The sequence below is a fragment of the Vipera berus genome (genome assembly GCF_964194415.1).
Source record: "Vipera berus genome assembly, chromosome: 1".
NCBI lineage: Eukaryota > Metazoa > Chordata > Lepidosauria > Squamata > Viperidae > Vipera > Vipera berus.
Genome location: NC_138202.1, coordinates 29,492,508 through 29,512,277, shown reverse-complemented (window position 1 = coordinate 29,512,277; position 19,770 = coordinate 29,492,508). Strand labels below are relative to the sequence as shown.

The window sequence follows — 19,770 nt, the reverse complement described above, 5'->3', positions numbered from 1 at the left end:
CTGACTCTGTAAACTGCTTAGAGAGGGCTGTAAAGCACTATGAAGTGGTACTGTATATAAGTCTAAGTGCTATTGCTATTGCTATAAAGTGGTCAACAGATATGTGAGTGTGAGAAAATATGTGCATGAGAGAATGAGTCTTCTATTGTTCTCTATTCTCTCCAGTGCTCTTTAGCCTTCTTGCTTCACAGATTTATAATAAATGCCAAAGGAAGTGATTCTGAAGGAACTCATTCACTGGATTTTCTTTATATCTGGAAGATATCTAGTATGGTTATTGAATGATTTTATAAGGAAATGATTTTTGGTTAAACAAAATATGTAATTATTGCTATGATTTCTGATAACCCATCTATCAGTATACAAATCTTTCAGGATACACCTGCAGCTTGTAAACAGTGTCAATAATTCTAAATAAAACAATAATATATATTTTAATAATAGTGCTCTGGGGGTTTAGACTTCAAACAGACAGGCATCTGCCATAAAACACACAGGCTTAACAATTGTAGATAGGAAAGACAAAGAAGTCTGACTAGTGGATGTGGCAGTACCTGGAGACAGCAGAACAGAAGAGAAAGAACTGGAGAAGATAGCAAAATACAAAGGCTTGCAAATAGAAATAGAAGAACTGTGGAAAAAGAAAGTAAAGATAGTGCCAATAGGCACCTTGAGTGCAATCCTAAAACAAATGTAGCACCACTTGAACCCCATTGGCAATGACAAATTTGCCAGCAGCCAACTACAAAAGGCAGCTTTACTAGGAACAGTTTACATCCTGCAACAATAACTTTAATACCATCAAGCAACCACATCTGTCTATCCCAAGTCCTTGGGAAGGACCCAATAGGTAGCTATCATCATCATCATCATCATCATCATCACCATCATCTTCTTCATCATCATCATCTTAGCTATTGTCTATCCACTGCAGGATGAAGGCTTCTTCTGCATGTTTCCAACCAATACAGTCTTGAGCTTTCCTTTGCCAGTTAGGCCCATAATACTTGCTGATGTCATCTCTCCATCATGTTTTAGGTCTCTTGATAGGTAGACAAAAATGCCAAATCCAATCCGAGAACATTTGGCTGACTGCAAAGAACCACCACCACCACCACCACAATAATAATAATAATAATAACAACAACAACAACAACAACAACAACAACAACAACAACAAAACAACAAAACAACAACAACAACAACAACAACAACAACAACAACAATAATAATAATAATAATAATAATAATAATAATAATAATAATAATAATAATAATAATAATAATAATAATAATAATAATAATAATAGTTTTCTGGGGTCCTTATGGGAAGGACTAGGTTGGTCTTTACCTGCCACCTTCCAGCTTTCTTTGAGGATCCTTTACACAGAAACTGAAAATAGATGTCAGCATAGTATTCATAATAGAAAATCAATCAAAACAGCTGGGTTAAGTTCAAGATTTCATCTTTCAATAATTGTAAGAAGATGAAGAAAACAAATCTCTGACAACATGATGAAGGCAAGTTGTTACAAAAGTCTGGATAAAAAGGAAGTATCAGTAAATAATTAAACAATTAACTAGCCTTAAAACAGTCTTCACTACAAGGATACAACTATTTGTCTGAAATGGTATAGGGCAGGGGTAGGCAACCTTGGCTCTTTTATGACTCGTGGACTTCAACTCCCAGAATTCCTGAGCCAAAATGGCTCAGCTTGGAAACCTCTCCCATTCCCCTCAGTGTGGCTGGCTCAGGAATTCTGGGAGTTGAAGTCCACAAGTCATAAAAGAGCCAAGGTTGCCTGCCCCTGGTATAGGGTTTCCTGCCTGAGCAGGGGTTGGACTAGAAGACCTCCAAGATCCCCTCCAACTCTAATATTCTGTTACTCTGTTATTCTGATTCTACTCCTTTGCTTTCTTTCTTTGTTACTGATATTTCAATAATATGGCCATTTTGCCAGCCAAAAGGCAGCCTTTTTCTTGCATAGATTGCAAATTCAAAGCAGGAATTTTTTTAAAAAAAACCCTTATAAGTCGAACCTGCTTTTAAATGGGACAGTCAGACCAGTCTTAAAGAATCAGTTCCAGGATTGAAAATCCAAAGCCTTAAATTCTATGAAACATTTGCAGAATGTCAATCAACGGCAACAGAGGCCACTGACTGAAGTCTGAGCAAAAGGAGGCCTGACAGCAGTGCATGATGCTCTGGCAGCTACCGCTGGCATTCTAGAGACCTGGCAGACCTCCTTGGCTCCTGCCCAAGATGGATGTGGAGGTTGTCTGTAACACTCTGAAATATTGTTGGGCTTTGAAGTAAGCAAGATACTCCAAAAATGAGTCTGTGCAAGCAGAACATATTTAGCATACTTAATAAAGCTCTGCTAAAGTATATATCGGAGGTGGTGACCCTTTGAGAGCTGTATGCAACGAAATTTCATTTTGATGTATGCCAATTGGTGTACATTCAAAGTGACAATAAAGTTATCATTATCATTATCATTAAAGAGGTAAAGGGAGGATCTCTAGCACTAGGAGCACATGAACTGAAGGACCAGCCATGCTAATGTATAGTATGTTTTAGTATGTTGTTTTAGGACTGCAAACCTTGACATCCAAGTGGTAAAAGAGGGGGTTAAGAAGCCCTGACATCCAAGCAACCAAAAACCGGATAGTCAGATCTTGCAGTGGATGACATATATTTCAGTGGGGTTCATATGATTTCAGGGCTGCTGCTTATATATTTTAAGTACTTCCCTGAACAGATGCCCTCCAATTGCATTAACCTTCTATCCCTCTAATTATAGGAGGTGATGGCACTGTAGTAATGGGGCAAGCTGTTCCACTGTTGTCATTGTAGTCCATTATTGAGCAGACTCCCTGTACAAACCTATCAATGGCTAGGCAAAAGGGAGACCCATTCATTTGTGAGACTTTCTCTAAAGTAAGTAGATAAAGATTTACAGCCCCAAATCTCATCATGTTTAAAAACCAATAGATATTTGTCCAATTTTAATGTTCAGGTTGCCATCAGTTTTCAAAGGCACAACAAAACAAAAATCACTTAACCAGTTAATGGGTTAGATTGATTGTAAAATAGGAAAGTAAACATTGGGCTGGGTTCATTGTTAAACCCACCGAAATAAATTGGCTTTAAGATTCTGATTCTGATAGTCATGGTTAATTACTACATTCAATGAATTGACTGAAGGTATGACTTAATTTAGGTCCAAGGATTTTTTTCATAAGTAATTATAAATATAAAAGTTCATGAAGCTAGATGCCATTTTATAAGTTTTCAAAAGAAAAAAATGCCACATGACAGACGATGAAAGCAGCAGCATATGAACACATTGTCTTATCTAGTAATGTATATGTATGAGAGATATCAATTATTTCTGTTATATACATATATATATATATATATATATATATATATATATATATATATATATATATATATATGTGTGTGTGTGTGTGTGTGTGTGTGTGTGTGTGTGTGTGTATGTGTGTGTGTTTTCTGACGTTTTCGCGGGTGTTTGTATGTGGATCTTTGGTCATTCGGGTTTTTCCCCACGTAGAATTGAAGGTGTAAGAGCAACGTTTCGACGAAATCCCATCCGTCATCCTCGGGCTGGTGGCTTCAGCTTCCTTCTTCTGGGAGAAGCATGTGGTAGTGGCTGTTTGTTGCTCTTTTTTAAACTGCCAGAGGGGGTGTGTTCTGTGGGTGGAGGTGTGCTCTGATTGGGTGGGGGATTAGGTGTGTTCTGATTGGGTGGGAGTGTGTTTTGAATGGGGTGTGTGTTCTGATTGGTTGGGGGTGTGTTTTGAGTGGATGGGCTGGTCTCAGCTGCCAGCCTTAGAACTGAGCTGGTGAGTTTTTTTTTTTTAAATTCCATTTATATCCCGCCCTTCTCCGAAGACTCAGGGCGGCTTACAAACTTAGCAGTAGCCTTCATTCTATGTATATGCCTGCTTATTAGGGCTTTCACACACACCCCAAGCGGCATTATTACAAAGTCAGCTTAATTGCCCCCAACAATCTGGGTCCTCATTTTACCTACCTCGGAAGGATGGAAGGCTGAGTCAACCTTGAGTTGTGCTGCTTTTGTTTGGCTTCGTGTTTGTGGTGGTGCTATGTTTTTATAGTGGGTGTCAGTTTGCTTATTGTGTGGTTTGGAGGGGTTTAAAGTGGCTGATGTTGCAGCTGTAGTTAGGTTTCTGTTTTGTAGTTGTGCGTCGTTATCATTGTGGGTTCGGATTTGCTTTTTGAATGGTTGTGTGGTGGTGATGTCATGTGATGTTATCATGAGTTTGGGTCTGGTATCATTCTTGGTGGTTGGGACTCGTCTGTCAATCAAGGCGGGTTTCCAAATGGCTGGTAGGCGAGAGGTATCATCTCATTTGTTCATGCTGTGGGGGCATTTTTCTATCTCAATGGCTTCTCTGATTATTCTGTTGTTAAAATGTTCAATTTTGGCGATAGTTTTGGTTTTTTTAAAATCAATTTCATGTCCCGTGGCTTCAAAGTGTTGGAACAGGGATGAAGTTTGTTCTCCCTTTCTGAGTGAGTTTCTGTGCTCTTCAATGCGTGCACTTGTTCTTCTGTTGGTCTGTCCGATGTATGTGGTGGTGCAGGTGGTGCATAGGATTTCGTATACTCCTTGGTTTTCTAACCCAATTATGTCTTTGGGGTTTCTTAGGATGGTGGATATTTTTCTTTCTGTGTAGAATGCTGTTTTGATGTTGTGTTTTTGGAGGATCTTGCTGATTCTGTCTGTGGTCCCTTTTAAGTATGGGAGGAGGGCTTTGCCATTTTCTTGTTCTCTGTCTTGGGTTTTTGTGGGTGTCTCTCTTCGGATTAAGTTGGTAATCATGTTTCTTTGGAATCCATTGGCTGTTAGTACATTAGTGAGAGTGTGTAGTTCGGTTTTTAGGTGTTGTTTGTCAGCTAGGTGTTTTGTTCTGGAGATGAGTGTCTTGGCTACGAAGTTGATCTGTGCTGGGTGGTGGTGTGAGAGTGCGTTCAGATAGCAGTTTGTGTGTGTTTTTTTTATGGTAGATAGTGTGTCCTAGGGAGCCGTTGGATTTCTTGTAGACTAAGACATCAAGGAAGGGAAGTTGATTGTTAGCTTCTGTTTCCATGGTGAATTGTATTTTGGGGTGTAGGCTATTTAGGTGTGTGAGGAAGTCATCCAGTTTTTCTTTGCCGTGTGGCCAGATTACGAAGGTGTCATCTACGTATCTGAGCCAGAGTTTGGGTTTGTGGCTGGATTTTTCTAGAGCGAGGGTTTCAAAGTGTTCCATGTTCCATCATACATATACATTACTTAATGTGTGTGTGTGTGTGTAATATATATATATAAAAGGTAAAGGTAAAGGTTCCCCCGCACATGCGTGTTAGTCGTTTCCAACTCTAGGGGCCGGTGCTCATCTCTGTTTCAAAGCCGAAGAGCCAGCGCTTGTCCGAAGACATCTCCGTGGTCATGTGGCCGGCATGACTAGACGCCAAAGGCGCACGGAACGCTGTTACCTTCCCACTGTAGTGGTCCTTATTTTTCTACTTGCATTTTTACGTGCTTTCGAACTGCTAGGTTGGCAGAAGCTGGGACGAGTAACAGGCGCTCACTCTGTTACGCAGCACTCGGGATTTGACCCGCCAAACTGCCGACCTTCTGATCGACAAGCTCAGCGTCCTAACCCACTGAGCCACCGCGTCCCTAATATATATATATATATATATATATATATATATATATATATATATATATATATATATATATATATATATATATATATATTAAAGGTAAAGGTTCCCCCGCACATGCGTGCTAGTCGTTTCCGACTCTAGGGGCTGGTGCTCATCTCCGTTTCAAAGCCGAAGAGCTAGCGCTTGTCCGAGGACGTCTCCATGGTCATGTGGCCGGCATGACTACACGCCAAAGGCGCACGGAACGCTGTTACCTTCCCACCATAGTGGTCCCTATTTTTCTACTTGCATTTTTACGTGCTTTCGAACTGCTAGGTTGGCAGAAGCTGGGACGAGTAACAGGCGCTCACTCTGTTATGCGGCACTCAGGATTTTACCCGCCAAACTGCCGACCTTCTGATCGACAAGCTCAGCGTCCTAACCCACTGAGCCACCGCATCCCTATATATATATATATATATATATATATATATATATATATATATATATATATATATATATATATATATATATATATATATATATATATATATATATATATATGTATATGTATATGTGAGGGACGCGGTGGCTCAGTGGGTTAGGACGCTGAGCTTGTCGATCGGAAGGTCGGCAGTTTGGCGGGTCGAATCCCGAGTGCCGCGTAGCAGAGTGAGCGCCTGTTACTTGTCCCAGCTTCTGCCCACCTAGCAGTTCGAAAGCATGTAAAAATGCAAGTAGAAAAATAGGGACCACTACGGTGGGAAGGTAACAGCGTTCCGTGCGCCTTTGGCGTCTAGTCATGCCGGCCACATGACCACGGAGATGTCCTCGGACAAGCGCTGGCTCTTCGGCTATGAAACGGAGATGAGCACCGGCCCCTAGAGTCGGAAACGACTAGCACGCATGTGCGGGGGAACCTTTACCTTTACCTTTACCTATATGTATATGTATATGTATATGTATATGTATATGTATATGTATATGTATATGTATATGTATATATGTATATATATGTATATATATGTATATATATGTATATATATATATATGTGTGCCCACCAACTTAGAAAACAGTGAAATAGAGTAGTTGAGTAATAATGCTAGTGAATAATCGAAGGAAATAATTACACAGTGCATGAACAACTGACTAACCTCTTTCACTGGTGGTTTTCTTGGTGGTCAGCCTTGAGATGAATTACTGAAATGAGTTATTTTTAGCTAACATACAGATGTCTCCCCTCCCCGTGCCACTTAAATGAGAGGAGTTAAAAGATGGCATTGTGCAATTTAGCCTATTGTTTTGCAACTTGAGAGTCTCCAAGAGCTTCTCAGGAAAGGTATTTTGACAGGAAGGAATTGCTGTTGGTTTTCATGTGCTCTGTTGCTGAAGTGTGTAGCTGACAATATTTTGACAGCTTGGCTATACAAAACCGGGAGCTTAAAATCCAGATCTGCAGAGCTTTCTTGGAGGAGGTGGAAGAAATCACATTAGACTGAAAACACACACATCAGAGCCAACCTGAATTCTGTTGGCTGCGGCAGATGAAGTTCCTTGAATGCTACAATTTCCCTAGCTGGCAAGGATCTCCTTATTTGTTTATTAAGAGCCAGACAACCCAAAGCAAATCAGATGGTCTTATCTTATTCATTTTCTAAACAAGAAAGGCCTCATGTTTACATTTTTCTTTTAATAGTTTTGATTTCCTTTCTCATGCTAATTCCTCTGCTGTCCTGCCCAGATCTTAAATAAAAGAGGAAAGAATCTTTTTTTTTTAATCCCATTTATATCCCGCCCTTCTCTGAAGACTCAGGGCGGCTTACAATCTAAGCACAAATCAATGTGCTTAGCAATAGCCTTCATTCTATGTATATGCCTGCTTATTAGGGCTTTCGCCCCCCCAAACGGCATTATTACAAAGTCAGCTTAATTGCCCCCAACAATCTGGGTCCTCATTTTATCTACCTCGGAAGGATGGAAGGCTGAGTCAACCTTGATCCTGGTGGGATGCGAACCTGCACTAATTGCAGGCAGCTGGTGTTACTTAAGGAGGCATTAGCCCACTGCTCCACCAAGGCTCTAGTTTTCTCTTCAATGATTTATTTTTTTGCAGAGGTATAGAAAGAAGAACATTCACTCATATAAAAGGAAGGGATGTTCTGTACCATTTGCAACCTGCTTGTGAGTATTTGGCCCAAGTTTCTCTTTTAATTTCTCAGGTAATGTTGATGTCTCGCTGCTCTTATCACATATATAAAAAAGGCCCAAATAAGATGTTTCCATATGTTTGTCCATTAAACTCTCTTCCCCAATTCTCTGGATTCAATTGCACATTCACTTTTAAAATTTTCTGCCTCAAAATACATATTTGAGCACAAAATTTTCTGGCTTTCTTACATGTCCACCAAAGATGAAGAAATATTCCCTCAGTTTCCAACAAATATTTGACATTTCCTATTTGCCTCCTCCGTGTATTTATTCACCAATACTAGACAGAAATTTCTAATAAAGAGAAAAATAACCACACAAGGTTATTTTGCTAATTTTCCAGGGAAAATTTAGTTTTTGTGCTCTCTGATCATGATGTAACTTTCACTGTTATGCACAAATTCTCACACTGCTCTAAGCAGGGCTTTTTTTCTCATAGAACGCTCAGAACAGTGTTCCGGCACCTTTTTTTTTTTAAAAAAAAAAGCTACCTCTATTGGCTTTAGGAGTAGGCAATCTTGGCTCTTTTTTATGACTCGTGGACTTCAACTCAGAAATTCTGAGCCAGCCACGCTGAGGGGAAAGAGAGAGGTTTCCAAGCTGAGCCATGCTGGCTCAGGAATTCTGGGAGTTGAAGTTCTTGAGTCATAAAAGAGCCAAGGTTGCCTACCCTGCACTAGAGGAGGACATTAAAATTATTTACAAAGTTACTTCTTTAGGAACTAAACTTTTAGAATCTAAAACAGCTAATTCAAAAAAGCCAACATTTTTCATCTGCTTCTGTCTTTTGGAAGGTAAAATTAGATAACAAAATAATCTATTTCCTATGTTAACATCTCTGCAATGAAATCAATAAAGGTAACAGGAAAGAAATGAGAAACATTTTTCTCAATGTAATATGTCTAATTTAGCTGATGCTAGAAAAAAAATAGTATCTTTTGTACACTCTTGAAAACTACTTTGAATCTATAACCATCTATTACAACTAAACCACTTTAAATTAAACAATTCTTAAGAATGAAATATTCTTTTACTGTTTGGATTGTTGTGTGTTTTGAAAAATAGATTATTTAGAATCTAGTTATGTTGCACTTCAGTCTTTAAATAATTAAGTATATACTTAACAATATATGATGTTTTCCATGGTGAGCTTAACATCAATAACAACATTTATTAAAAAGGCTAAAATAATTACTGGTGGTATTATCTGTACATTAAAATTTTGTTTAGTCACAATCTTTCACTTTTCACATTCTGGACCAGCAGTGGTCATGTATTCTAGCAAAAGATGTTACATATGTGCACAAGTGTAGTCAGTAGCATATGCCTTTTAAAAAATATCAAACATGCAAAGAAACAAAAATAATTCCAAAATATCTGTATTACATCCAGAAATGCCAACTTTGCAACCAATATTTCTCATCCATAACTATGGCACCCTAAGGATACATGCATACATGCAAATGCTTCTCTGGGATCAGTAATGAGCAGGGATTGCTTTCTCCTTCCAGTAACAGATTGCTGGGAAATACCAAACATGGCCTTGAGAATTCCAATGTTTGTTACAAATTTTTCTGGATGTGGTTGGAAAGAGGCTGTTTGGCGCCAGAGACCACTGCCATGAGGAACACAGCTCTGGGTCGGGGTTTGGAACAGCTCCAGGTGGGGGCTCAGCACAGGCCACGGTGTGGCAACTGTGGGGAGGGGAATCCCCATGGTGGCTGTGGGGAGGGGAATCCCCGTGGCATGTGGCTCTGAGCTGCAGGGGCGGGGGTGCAAAGGACGGGCGGCAACGCTGTAGCAAGATACCAGCATCACTCCCAGGGACAGCACCTCTGAGTTCTGGCACCTTTAAAAAAAAGCACTGGTTCTAAGTATTTGTAGGTTGGGAAAAATTATTTGTCTTCATAAGATTGAGTTTGATGTGCTATAGTTGTAAAGAGACTGAAGTACAAACATAAAGCACCTGGCTGAAAAGTTATTTTTTTAAAAAACCCTTTTAGTTCATCCATCAGCAAAGTGATCTGGACAGTGTAGAGTCAGGTTCATAAAACTATTCATTTAAAAGGGATAAAACTAAGACAAGCAGAACAACACATAAAAACAACTTAAAATTTCAGCCGAGCACTTTTTGAAAACGTATTTAATTGTTGTTGAATTCAAGTAGAAATATCCTTGTCTGATGATACAATAGTTCAGAGCTGTTGCCCAGCTGAGTAAATGCAGTTTGGATGCTTATTTAATTAGAAGGGTTGTTGTAATATCCACAGCATGCTAATACTTTAAAAATGCTAATATTTTTATTAAGCCTAGTTTGGTAGTCAGTCTAATATTAATTACTGCAGTTATCCACCTGCAGATCTAATATCAGATCTTTTATCTTGTCTTGTCTCATCTTGTCCTCTCCTCTCCTTTCCTCTCCTCTCCTCCCCTCTCCTACACAGTTGTGACTACCATGTCTACACTTTTAATACCCTCTATGGATTTCCTGGATGTCAGTACCTGAACCAAAAGGGCAAATGCTCGAAGTCTGCCAACTATTGTTGTAATAACATGGAGGGAAGCATGCAGTGGGGTATCTTAAGGTTTTGTCTTGGGCCCAGTACTCTTCAAGAACTTCATAAATGATCTAGACCAGGGGTATCAAACTCAATTTCATTGAGGGCCGCATCAGCATTGCGGTTGCCCTCAGGGGGCCGGGTGGGTATGGCCAGGATGGGCGTGGCCTACTGGGTGGGCGTGGCTAGACTGTGTATGGCCTACTGGGTGGGCATGGCCAGCTCTACATCGTTCGCATCAAGGGTGCCTATGGGGCCTGGGCAGGAGTGGGACAGATCTGAGGGTCTCTGGCAGAAGGAGGGTCTCTGGGCCAGGGCCAAGGCAGTGGGGGCCGTTCCCTCACTGTTTCCAGGATGGCTTCGTGGGCCGCATGAAACCACTTCGCGGGCCGGATCCGGCCCCGGGCCTTGTGTTTGACATGTCTGATCTAGACAAGGGGATAGAAGGGGAACCCATCAAATTTGCAGATGACACCAAGCTGGGAAGAATTACTAACACTTTGGAAGATAGATTCAAGGTTTAGAAAGATATTGAGCATTGCGCCCTATCCAAAAAGATACAATTCAGTGGTGAAAAAAGTAAGGTCTTGCACTTAGGCAGGAAAAATCAAATGCATAGATACAAAATAGGTGGTATCAGGTTCTACATAGTAACTGTGCAAAAGATCTACTGTAGGTGTCCTAGTGAACCACCACTTAAGTATGAGTCAGCAATGTGCTACAGCTGCTAAAAAAGCCAATGCAGTCCTGGACTGCATCAATAGAGAGATAACATCAAGGTCACAAGAAGTGATAATATTGCTTTATATTGAGGACATACCTGGAATACTGTATATGGTTCTGGTCACCATGATATAAAAAGACACCAAGATCCTAGAAAGTTTGCACAGAAAAGCAATAAAGATGATAAAGGATCTGGAGGCTAAGTCATATGATGAAGGGTTGAGGAAGGACCAGGAGGACATAATAACTGACTTCCAGTACTCCAGGGTCTATCACAGAGAAGAGAGGAATGATTTATTCTCCAAAGCACCAGAGGGTAAAACAAGAAGTAATGGGTGGAAGCTTGTTAAAAAGAGATCCAGCTTGGATGATCTCTGCATTTTCTGGGATTATTGTAAAAGGTAATTTTATTTTATTAGAAGAATGGCACAATTCTCTGCTTAGAGATGCCAGGATAACATTACTGATAGTACTGATCTCCAGTGCTGAAATTCTTCTGAACTGGAACCATTTTCTATTTTTAAAAACAATGTCTTATCTTATGAGACCTTATCTAGTTAAAAAAAGTGATCCTGCCAAAATAGAACTGAGACTGCTTATTAGCATTGTATTCATTGTCATGGACATACAACCAAAATACTGTATAGATAGTTCTACAATAAAGCAAATATATTTTGAATTGTGGTCTGTAGAGTATCATTATAGTTCATATTAATTATCCTCCACAGTCCTCCAGAGGTGTTGGACTTCAAATTCCATCATCCTTACCCAGGATCCAATTCCAAAAGAGGACCTTCAATTAGGGAAAGCTGCAATAAAAGTTTGAATCTGGCAATCTCAAGTTGATCTTAAAGATCAAGTGTTACTGATATTAGACTGAAGGATGCTCAGAATCCCTAAGGAATTTGCTGCTATTATTTTTGAGTTCTGGGATACTTCTGGAGGGCATGTGGTTCAGGAAGGATCATGGGATCATGTTCAGTTAGATTTTGCACATTTTATTTTATTCCTCTTCCTGATGTTTAACTTTGTTGGTCTTTGCTGTCTTGAGAGTCCTTGTCAGATGATGAGAGACAAATCGAGTCAATAAATATGTAGTAAAACTGACTGGCAGAAAATGTACGACAGGCAAATAAGCTGTAATTACTGATTGGAATTTATTGTCACAAAAAGTGAGAATGGCATTTAATTCAGAGCTCTTTTCAGCCGTTGTTTTTCTCACACAGTAAGACAGACAGCAAGGCTTTACAGCTGGGTCTCGCCTCTATTGTTACTTCCCAACCTTTGGTCATGTTTCCATCATGCCCTGGAAGGTGAAGGTCTACAGAATCTATGATGCTTTCAGACTCCTGCCTGCATGACTTAAAGTTTAACACAAGCTACTTTTGAATGATGGGTTTGCAATTTTTGTCACACTTTGAGCTGTAGGGCATGGAACAGTCAAGTCACCTTTGAACTGAACCTGGTTCCTGGTGATTTCATGGACATGTTCATGTAAAACATTGTGAAGCTGGTGCAGGGGGAAGGGGAGTAGGTTAGACCAGGATATGGTTGATGAACTGAATGTGGTTGTTGTTACTTTCCATATTAAACAGCTTCCCCTGATCATCACAGTAATATTTTCAAATTGATAGCAACATTGGAAAGGTTCTAGGCTTTGAAAGCTGAGGGCCCCTGTTCTAACACATGAATCCACATAAATGCAGCATAAATGCAGCAAATTTCCCACTGTTTGCCTGTGTGTCCCAATTAATGGATTGGGAGACACTATGCAGAAGAGGAGGTGGACCTAGCTAACACTTCTCCATTGTTTTATGCACATGAATCCATCAGCAACCATCGTGATGTTTTTTTAAGCCAATTCATGGAAGCTTAGTTGGTCCATAAAAGACTATTCATCATGACAAATATAATGCTTCTGAATACCAGATAATCAGTCAGCTTTCTCTATTGAAATTGCCCTTGTAATTTGTAGGCCACTTTTTAGTCATGAAAATAGTGTGCATTGGGGGTAATATTCTGAAGGGTCAGAGGAATTCCTAAAGGTTTTGGACGCTTGTGAACATTTTAGCAAATAGTGGTACAATTTTGTTTATGCCCTTTTTTAAAAATAAAACTAATTGTGGTGATGGAGTTTCAGCCTGACATCTAAGGGGCTTCTGTGTCTCATTTCAAGGATAATTGAAGAGAAGCATGAGGTGATCTACCCTTTTTCTCAATGAACAATGCCTTTAACGTGTTGTTAGTTCTTTATAAAACATCATTTCTAGCATTTTGGGAGGAGGCAAGGCAACAGTCTATAGCTTCTTCCCTATAGCTGAAGGCAGAACAAATTACTAGAAAAAGAATTAATATTATACAAACCACCATATTTTAAGGTTCTAGGAGCTAATATTTCAAAGCACTTCTATTCAGACACTTCCTAAATGTTGATTTTTCTTTCTAGCTGATTTCCAGTGGACTTATTTCTTCTCTTACTTCATCTTTTAAAAGAATGAGCTGGTATTGATAATTACTGGTGTGTATCCAGGCTAGTTCTCTTGAAAATGGAAGAACTAAATCAATCTAATGAAACCTCAACACTTGCTAGGTGTGTGGACATACCTCTCGGAAATCTCAGCAGGGCTACACTGGCTCTGGAATTCTGGATACCGTGGACCAAAATCTGGGAGGCATCCAGCTTATGGAATGCTTAATTAGATTATTCAAGGCCTTTTTATTATTTCCAACCCAAGAGAATATAAGGGGGGGAAAATCGTAAAGAGCCTTGGAAGATTCCATATCTACTGCACATCCTCAGGAAAAGAATGGGCCAAAATTGCTGTGGGGGGGGGGGAAAGCTGGTAAAAGGAAGTTTGAAAATGGACCAGATCCAACTGGAAACTATAAAAAAATAAAATTCTCAAAATATTTTTCCAGGGCATCCTTACGGGAGAAGGAGTTGGGCAGTGGCTTGGAATGTGGCTGATTCTGCCACTGTCAGCTCACCCTCCCTTTTGCTCACAGGACCTTCAAAGCAGAGTTATTACTAAGGGTCTGGTAGGAATACCATAAATCATATTCGGCATACTTTCTCAATCTTATTTAAGATATTATTTGTTCTCTCATTTGTACATCAGTAGAGGGCAATTTAGCCTCCCCCAGCCTGACGTGTTGGGATGAAAATTACTAACACCGGGAAGGCGTTAAGGTAGTTAGAACTGCTATAGGCAAATCTCTGGCTACACCCCATACCCAAAGGTTTAAGAAGTATCTGAGAAAAGCAACTATTGGACCTAGTTCAGTGCAAAACTGAAGGCCAGTGCAAAAACTGTGTGTAAGGACCATTTTGCCAAGCATGACCCATCTTTTCTTGAAAGAAGAAAGAATTCTTGTATGTATTGGTCCCTCCAGTAAGAGGACATAGACAAATAGTCCTGAATGGAAAACAGGGAGTATGAAATCTAAAGCCTAGGTAACTTCATTGCTAAGTCTGCATATATAGATGCTTTGTTCTGCTATATATTGAGAGAAAGAAACAAAGGACAAAACATAAAACAGGGCTGGTTTAACTAGTTCAAACCAGTGCATCTTTTTAGAAGCAGGCCTCTCCCCCTGGACTTCCCTTTACTGATGATCTGACGTAGTTACTTTTTTTTTATTCATTTATTCTAATTTCACACACTAGCTGCTTTTTTCTTTTTTCCCCAGAGTCTCTGAGGGCAGCTTAGAAAAGACCAACATTTTAAAAATGACTAATTAAATCCCAGTAAAAAGCAACAGTTTAAAAATAGACAGGAAATGCAAAATGAAGAAAAAGGAGAACAGCTGGCTATGCTTCAAACATAGGAAGAAAACCTAGGGAAGAAGCATCCAAGTTCTGCTTCCTAAAGATCAGCCAAGGGACATTCCCTATGGGAATTTTCCAGAGCAAATTTCTTCAATGGAAGAGACCAAAACACAGAAGCCCCTGTTCCAACTGCATTTGGTTAAGAAATTAAGAGCCATTTATATGAGCGGTCCAGTTCTCAATAGTATATTTGCACACATTTCCCATTCTCATTTCTTCCCTATTCATTCATTTGCTTTAAAGCAGGGGTATCAAACTCAATTTCATTGAGGGCCACATCAGCATTGCGGTTGCCCTCAAGGGGCCAGGTGGGCATGGCCAGCTCTACATTGTTCGCATCAAGGGTGCCTATGGGGGCCTGGGCAGGAGTGGGACAGATCTGAGGGTCTCTGGCAGAAGGAGGGTCTCTGGGCCAGGGCCAAGGCAGTGGGGGCCGTTCCCTCACTGTTTCCAGGATGGGTTCGCGGGCCACATGAAACCACTTCGCGGGCCGGATCCAGCCCCCGGGCCTTGTGTCTGACATGTCTGCTTTAAAGTAATAAAAAAGACAGGCTGCTCCATCCCAATGGCTCATGAGACCATTTCACTTCTCAGAACAAGGGCTTCTTGACCCAGAGATTTAGCTAGTCAACATGTTTCTATGTTTTCCTTGTTACCTTCAAATTATTTTGTTGATTACCTTACTTCAGACACATTATATAGAGACCTAGTTTTCTGGAAAAGGCTCTAACAGTGGGAATAGTAGAAAAAACAGAAGAAAAGTAGCAGGATGGATGGACTGAATTACAATAATGATGGGTACACCATTGGAAGATTTGAAGGGTCAGGTTAGGGACAGATCACCATGGAGAAAATCTATCTATGTGGTCAGTTTGATCCTGATCTGCTCAAGATTGATTTAGCCTTTTATCCTTCCAATGTCGGTAAAATGAGGACCAGATTGTTGGGGGCAACATGCTGACATTTGTAAACCACTTAGAAAGGGATGTAAGGCACTATGAACAGATATATAATTCTATGTCCTATTGCTATTTCACTTTTTATAACACTATTTTCCGTTACTATGTAATGGTAGTCTAATTTTGTTTTCTTTTGTTTCACCTTAGAATCAAGTTTTTTATTGGGCAATGCTCAGATTGTGGACTGGCCTGTAGTTTATAGTAATGACGGTTTCTGTAAACTCTCTGGATACCATCGAGCTGACGTCATGCAGAAAAGTAGCACCTGCAGGTGAGTTTCAATGGACTGCCTTGACTGGTTCAGGGAAGATCCTTGTGGAAATTCATAATCATCACAGTAAAGGGAAACTTTCTCTACCTGGTGCTCTCCAGATGTGGTAATTCTACAATTAGGCTATCTGAGAATGTTTGGGATTTATCTTATTACAGTGATTATTATATAAAATTGATAGCTTTTCTTTAAAATGAAAGCTTTCCCAGAGCACTTTAAATATTCAAACAGTAATAATTTCTAAGCAGCAAATATATCTGGAAGACTTCAAACTGGGGAAGACTGATATAAGAAATTATATTACTTTTTAATAAATCTGCATGTATTTCATAATGAACTAAATGAAGGTCATCATTTTTCATTGCCATCTTCTATTCTGAGAAGAAATAAATAGAGAAAGAAATCAAGAAGACTATGCTTTTTCAGTGGTCCCATTTATAGCTGCTGAGGTCCACACTCAGATAATATTGGGGTGGAATCTCTTTCTGGAGACTACAAATGGAGAACTGGTTTTAGTGTCTACCAGCACTTTCTGCTGGTGCATTATTGTTCCAGAATAATCTGAAGGGAAATATCTGTTGCCCGGAAAGGTCATAAAAGTCACAGTTACAATTTCCACAGGTAAAAACAAAAAGAAAAAATTAGAGAGAAAAAACGAGACAAATTTTTTAAAAGAAAAGAAACAGGACAATGATCCTCAAGCAGATTCATCTAAATGAGTGGAAATTCAGTTAGCAAAGCTTATGTTATTTGATGAAATGAACTTACTTTACTTTGCTCCTGAATAATTAGTTAAGAAAAGTGGTGCAGTAGTTAGAATGCAGTATTGCAGACTAATTCTGCCCAGAGCCAGGTGTTTGATCCTGATGGGCTCAAGGTTGACTCAGCCTTCCATCCTTCAGAGGTTGGTAGAATGAGGACCCAGATTATTGGGGACAATATTCTGATTCTGTAAACCCCCCTGGAGAGTGCTGTAAAGCCCTATGAAGCAGTATATAAGTCTAAGTTCAATTGCTATTGCTATCTTTTAATTACTTATTTGCTTGTACTTGTGCTGCCATGCAGTTCTAGGCTGTTTTGTGATATTGACCAAAGAAAATTAAACATCAGAATGAATTAGCTGGAATTATCTGTTGAGGTTTTTTGTATCTGCTTTCCAAATTGTGCCATTTATCAGGATGAGGCTTTTTTTGTATGTGTGTGTGTGGGTTTTGAAATTTTCTTGCTGTTGTGTTATGTTTCGCACAAAATTTTGTAAGCTCTGGGAGCCAGCATAAGATATATCCATCACCCAGACTTTGAGTTAAATTTGTACTGCTCTGCTTTCTTGTCTGCTTTGCTGTTGATGCTTTGCGTCACAGAGTTTTTAAACTGTCTTATGACTTTAAACATGCAGTATTTATAGCACTTTTTCCTGTATTTAAAATATTTATTGTAAATTATTATATTCTTCTTTGGTTAACAGTAAAAATGCAGGGTTAAAAAAATCAATGTACAGTTGATAAGATGTCACTTTTAGCATTCTGAACCCTTCCTTCCTTCCTTCCTTCCTTCCTTCCTTCCTTCCTTCCTTCCTTCCTTCCTTCCTTCCTTCCTTCCTTCCTTCCTCCCTTCTCTTCCCTTCCCCTCCCTCCCTCCCTCATTCCCTCCCTTCCTATGGCCAGAACATCTCTTACATTAAGTGATATAAATCTTTCACCAAAGGACTGTGCCACTTACATTTGCTTTTAGGGACTTTCATAACACTTTTGCAACTATAAATGATGAACCATACAAAGTAAAAATCATAGTTAAGGATACATGGCTGCAATTATGTTGCAATCTAAAACATAAATATGTCTGTAAGGATGTCAGATTGCCTATTTGTGACCATGAAGCAAATTATTTTTCTTCTCTCTTTTATTTCTCCAGTTTTATGTATGGGGAACTCACAGATAAGAAAACGATTGAAAAAGTTAGACAGACATTTGACAACTACGAGTCAAATTGCTTTGAAGTCCTTTTGTATAAGAAGAACAGTACGTATATGAAACTGTGTGGACTTTGCCTTTGAAATGGTCATATATACTGGTAACATACTTACTGCTGATCTTTACAGAGAATGCACACAAGAGGGAAATACTATCACAATAAACAAAAGTTTGCAGAAATGTTTAAAACAGTATTTGGGGGAAAAAGAAAGAAAGGAAAAAAGAAAGAGAAAGAAAGAAAGAAAGAAAGAAAGAAAGAAAGAAAGAAAGAAAGAAAGAAAGGCAAAACACACTGTAAAAATTGATTAATAATCACTGAATGATGTCTCATTTTGGCAGGAAAATTGGACCTGGGGTATTAGAGTGGCATGCCCTTGATCAAGAGGGTTTCTTGCTTATATTTCTGCCAGACTCTTTATTTTTGCTACTAATGGAGTACCATAGTAATAAATTTAAGGAACAACACTCTAAACATAAATCATGGTAAAAAAAAGGCACGGTCTCAGGCTGCTTAAAATGAGAAATTCTGAAAAAAGGCAATGGGAAACATCAACTTGGTTCTTGTGCATTACCACTGAGCTCTGTTATTCTTCCATCCTCTGTGTTTATTCTGGTTAAATATAGTTTCAAATGTCTGTAGAAATCCTTGAAATACCCAGGGTCACACTGAGATCCTTTATCATTGTAAGTCCTCACCTTGGCAATAATCCAGATGCTTAGACTTATTCATATATTTTCCGAAGCTATATTCTTCATTAATCTTTGGAAAATAAGGCAAAGTAAATATATGTATTAAAATTACTAGAAATATTTTAAATACATATAATCTCTGAATTTATAAACTCTGGTAGATGTAGAAAGTCCAGTCTCTGGTAACTGCTGAAATGGAAAACAGTGACTGAAGTTGTCAGGACCTGGACATTCGAAGAGATGTAGTAGTTACCTCAACCACAGGTGCATTGAAAATGATGCTATGGGTGAGCATGTTATGGCCAAGAGGACAATGTTTTATTGGCCTGTCAACACATTGAATTTTGTATGCCACTAGTCCCCAAACCTCAGTGACAATGAAAGGAAAGCAATCTACAACTAGTTCTCAAGAAATAAAAATCTGCCATTTAAAATAAATGAATGGAGCTCACACTTTTAGAATAGTATATACAATTTGTTTCGTTTTTTTATATTTTGGAACTCCTCAGATGTAAATAGAGATAATCAAGATGAGTTTTTAGCCATCATCTCACCAGTATCTCTCAACAGGACTAACTCCTGTTGTTAGGCAACAGAAGTCTGCAACATTCAGAGAATTCTTTTTTCTAAAACAGACCCACAAAATTAATAAGGCATTTCCAAATGAAATAACAATGGTTTCCTTTTAAACACTCCCAGTTCTCCAAGATAATACTTTGGAAAATCTTCTGTTACCTGACTAGTGGTGATGGTGTGTCTTCTTCAGACATTGATTTCTAATGATAAGAATCAGTTAATAAAATACTTCTAGTTATTTTTCTAAAGCAATGATTAAAAGTATTTTTGGAAAGAACTATGCTGCACACCCACACTCC

General features: G+C 39.1%; 1 protein-coding gene across 1 annotated transcript in view; it reads left to right on the top strand.

The window, feature by feature from the left end:
- The window catches only part of KCNH5 (potassium voltage-gated channel subfamily H member 5), a gene marked incomplete at both ends in the record, with an annotated part of 213,547 nt that overhangs the window by 11,927 nt on the left and 181,850 nt on the right, over nt 1–19,770 (top strand). Inside the window, 2 exons of the mRNA XM_081312791.1 lie at nt 16,112–16,235; nt 18,147–18,253. Of these exons, the coding sequence (XP_081168917.1) occupies nt 16,112–16,235; nt 18,147–18,253 (231 nt within the window). The remainder of the gene's footprint in view (nt 1–16,111; nt 16,236–18,146; nt 18,254–19,770) is intronic.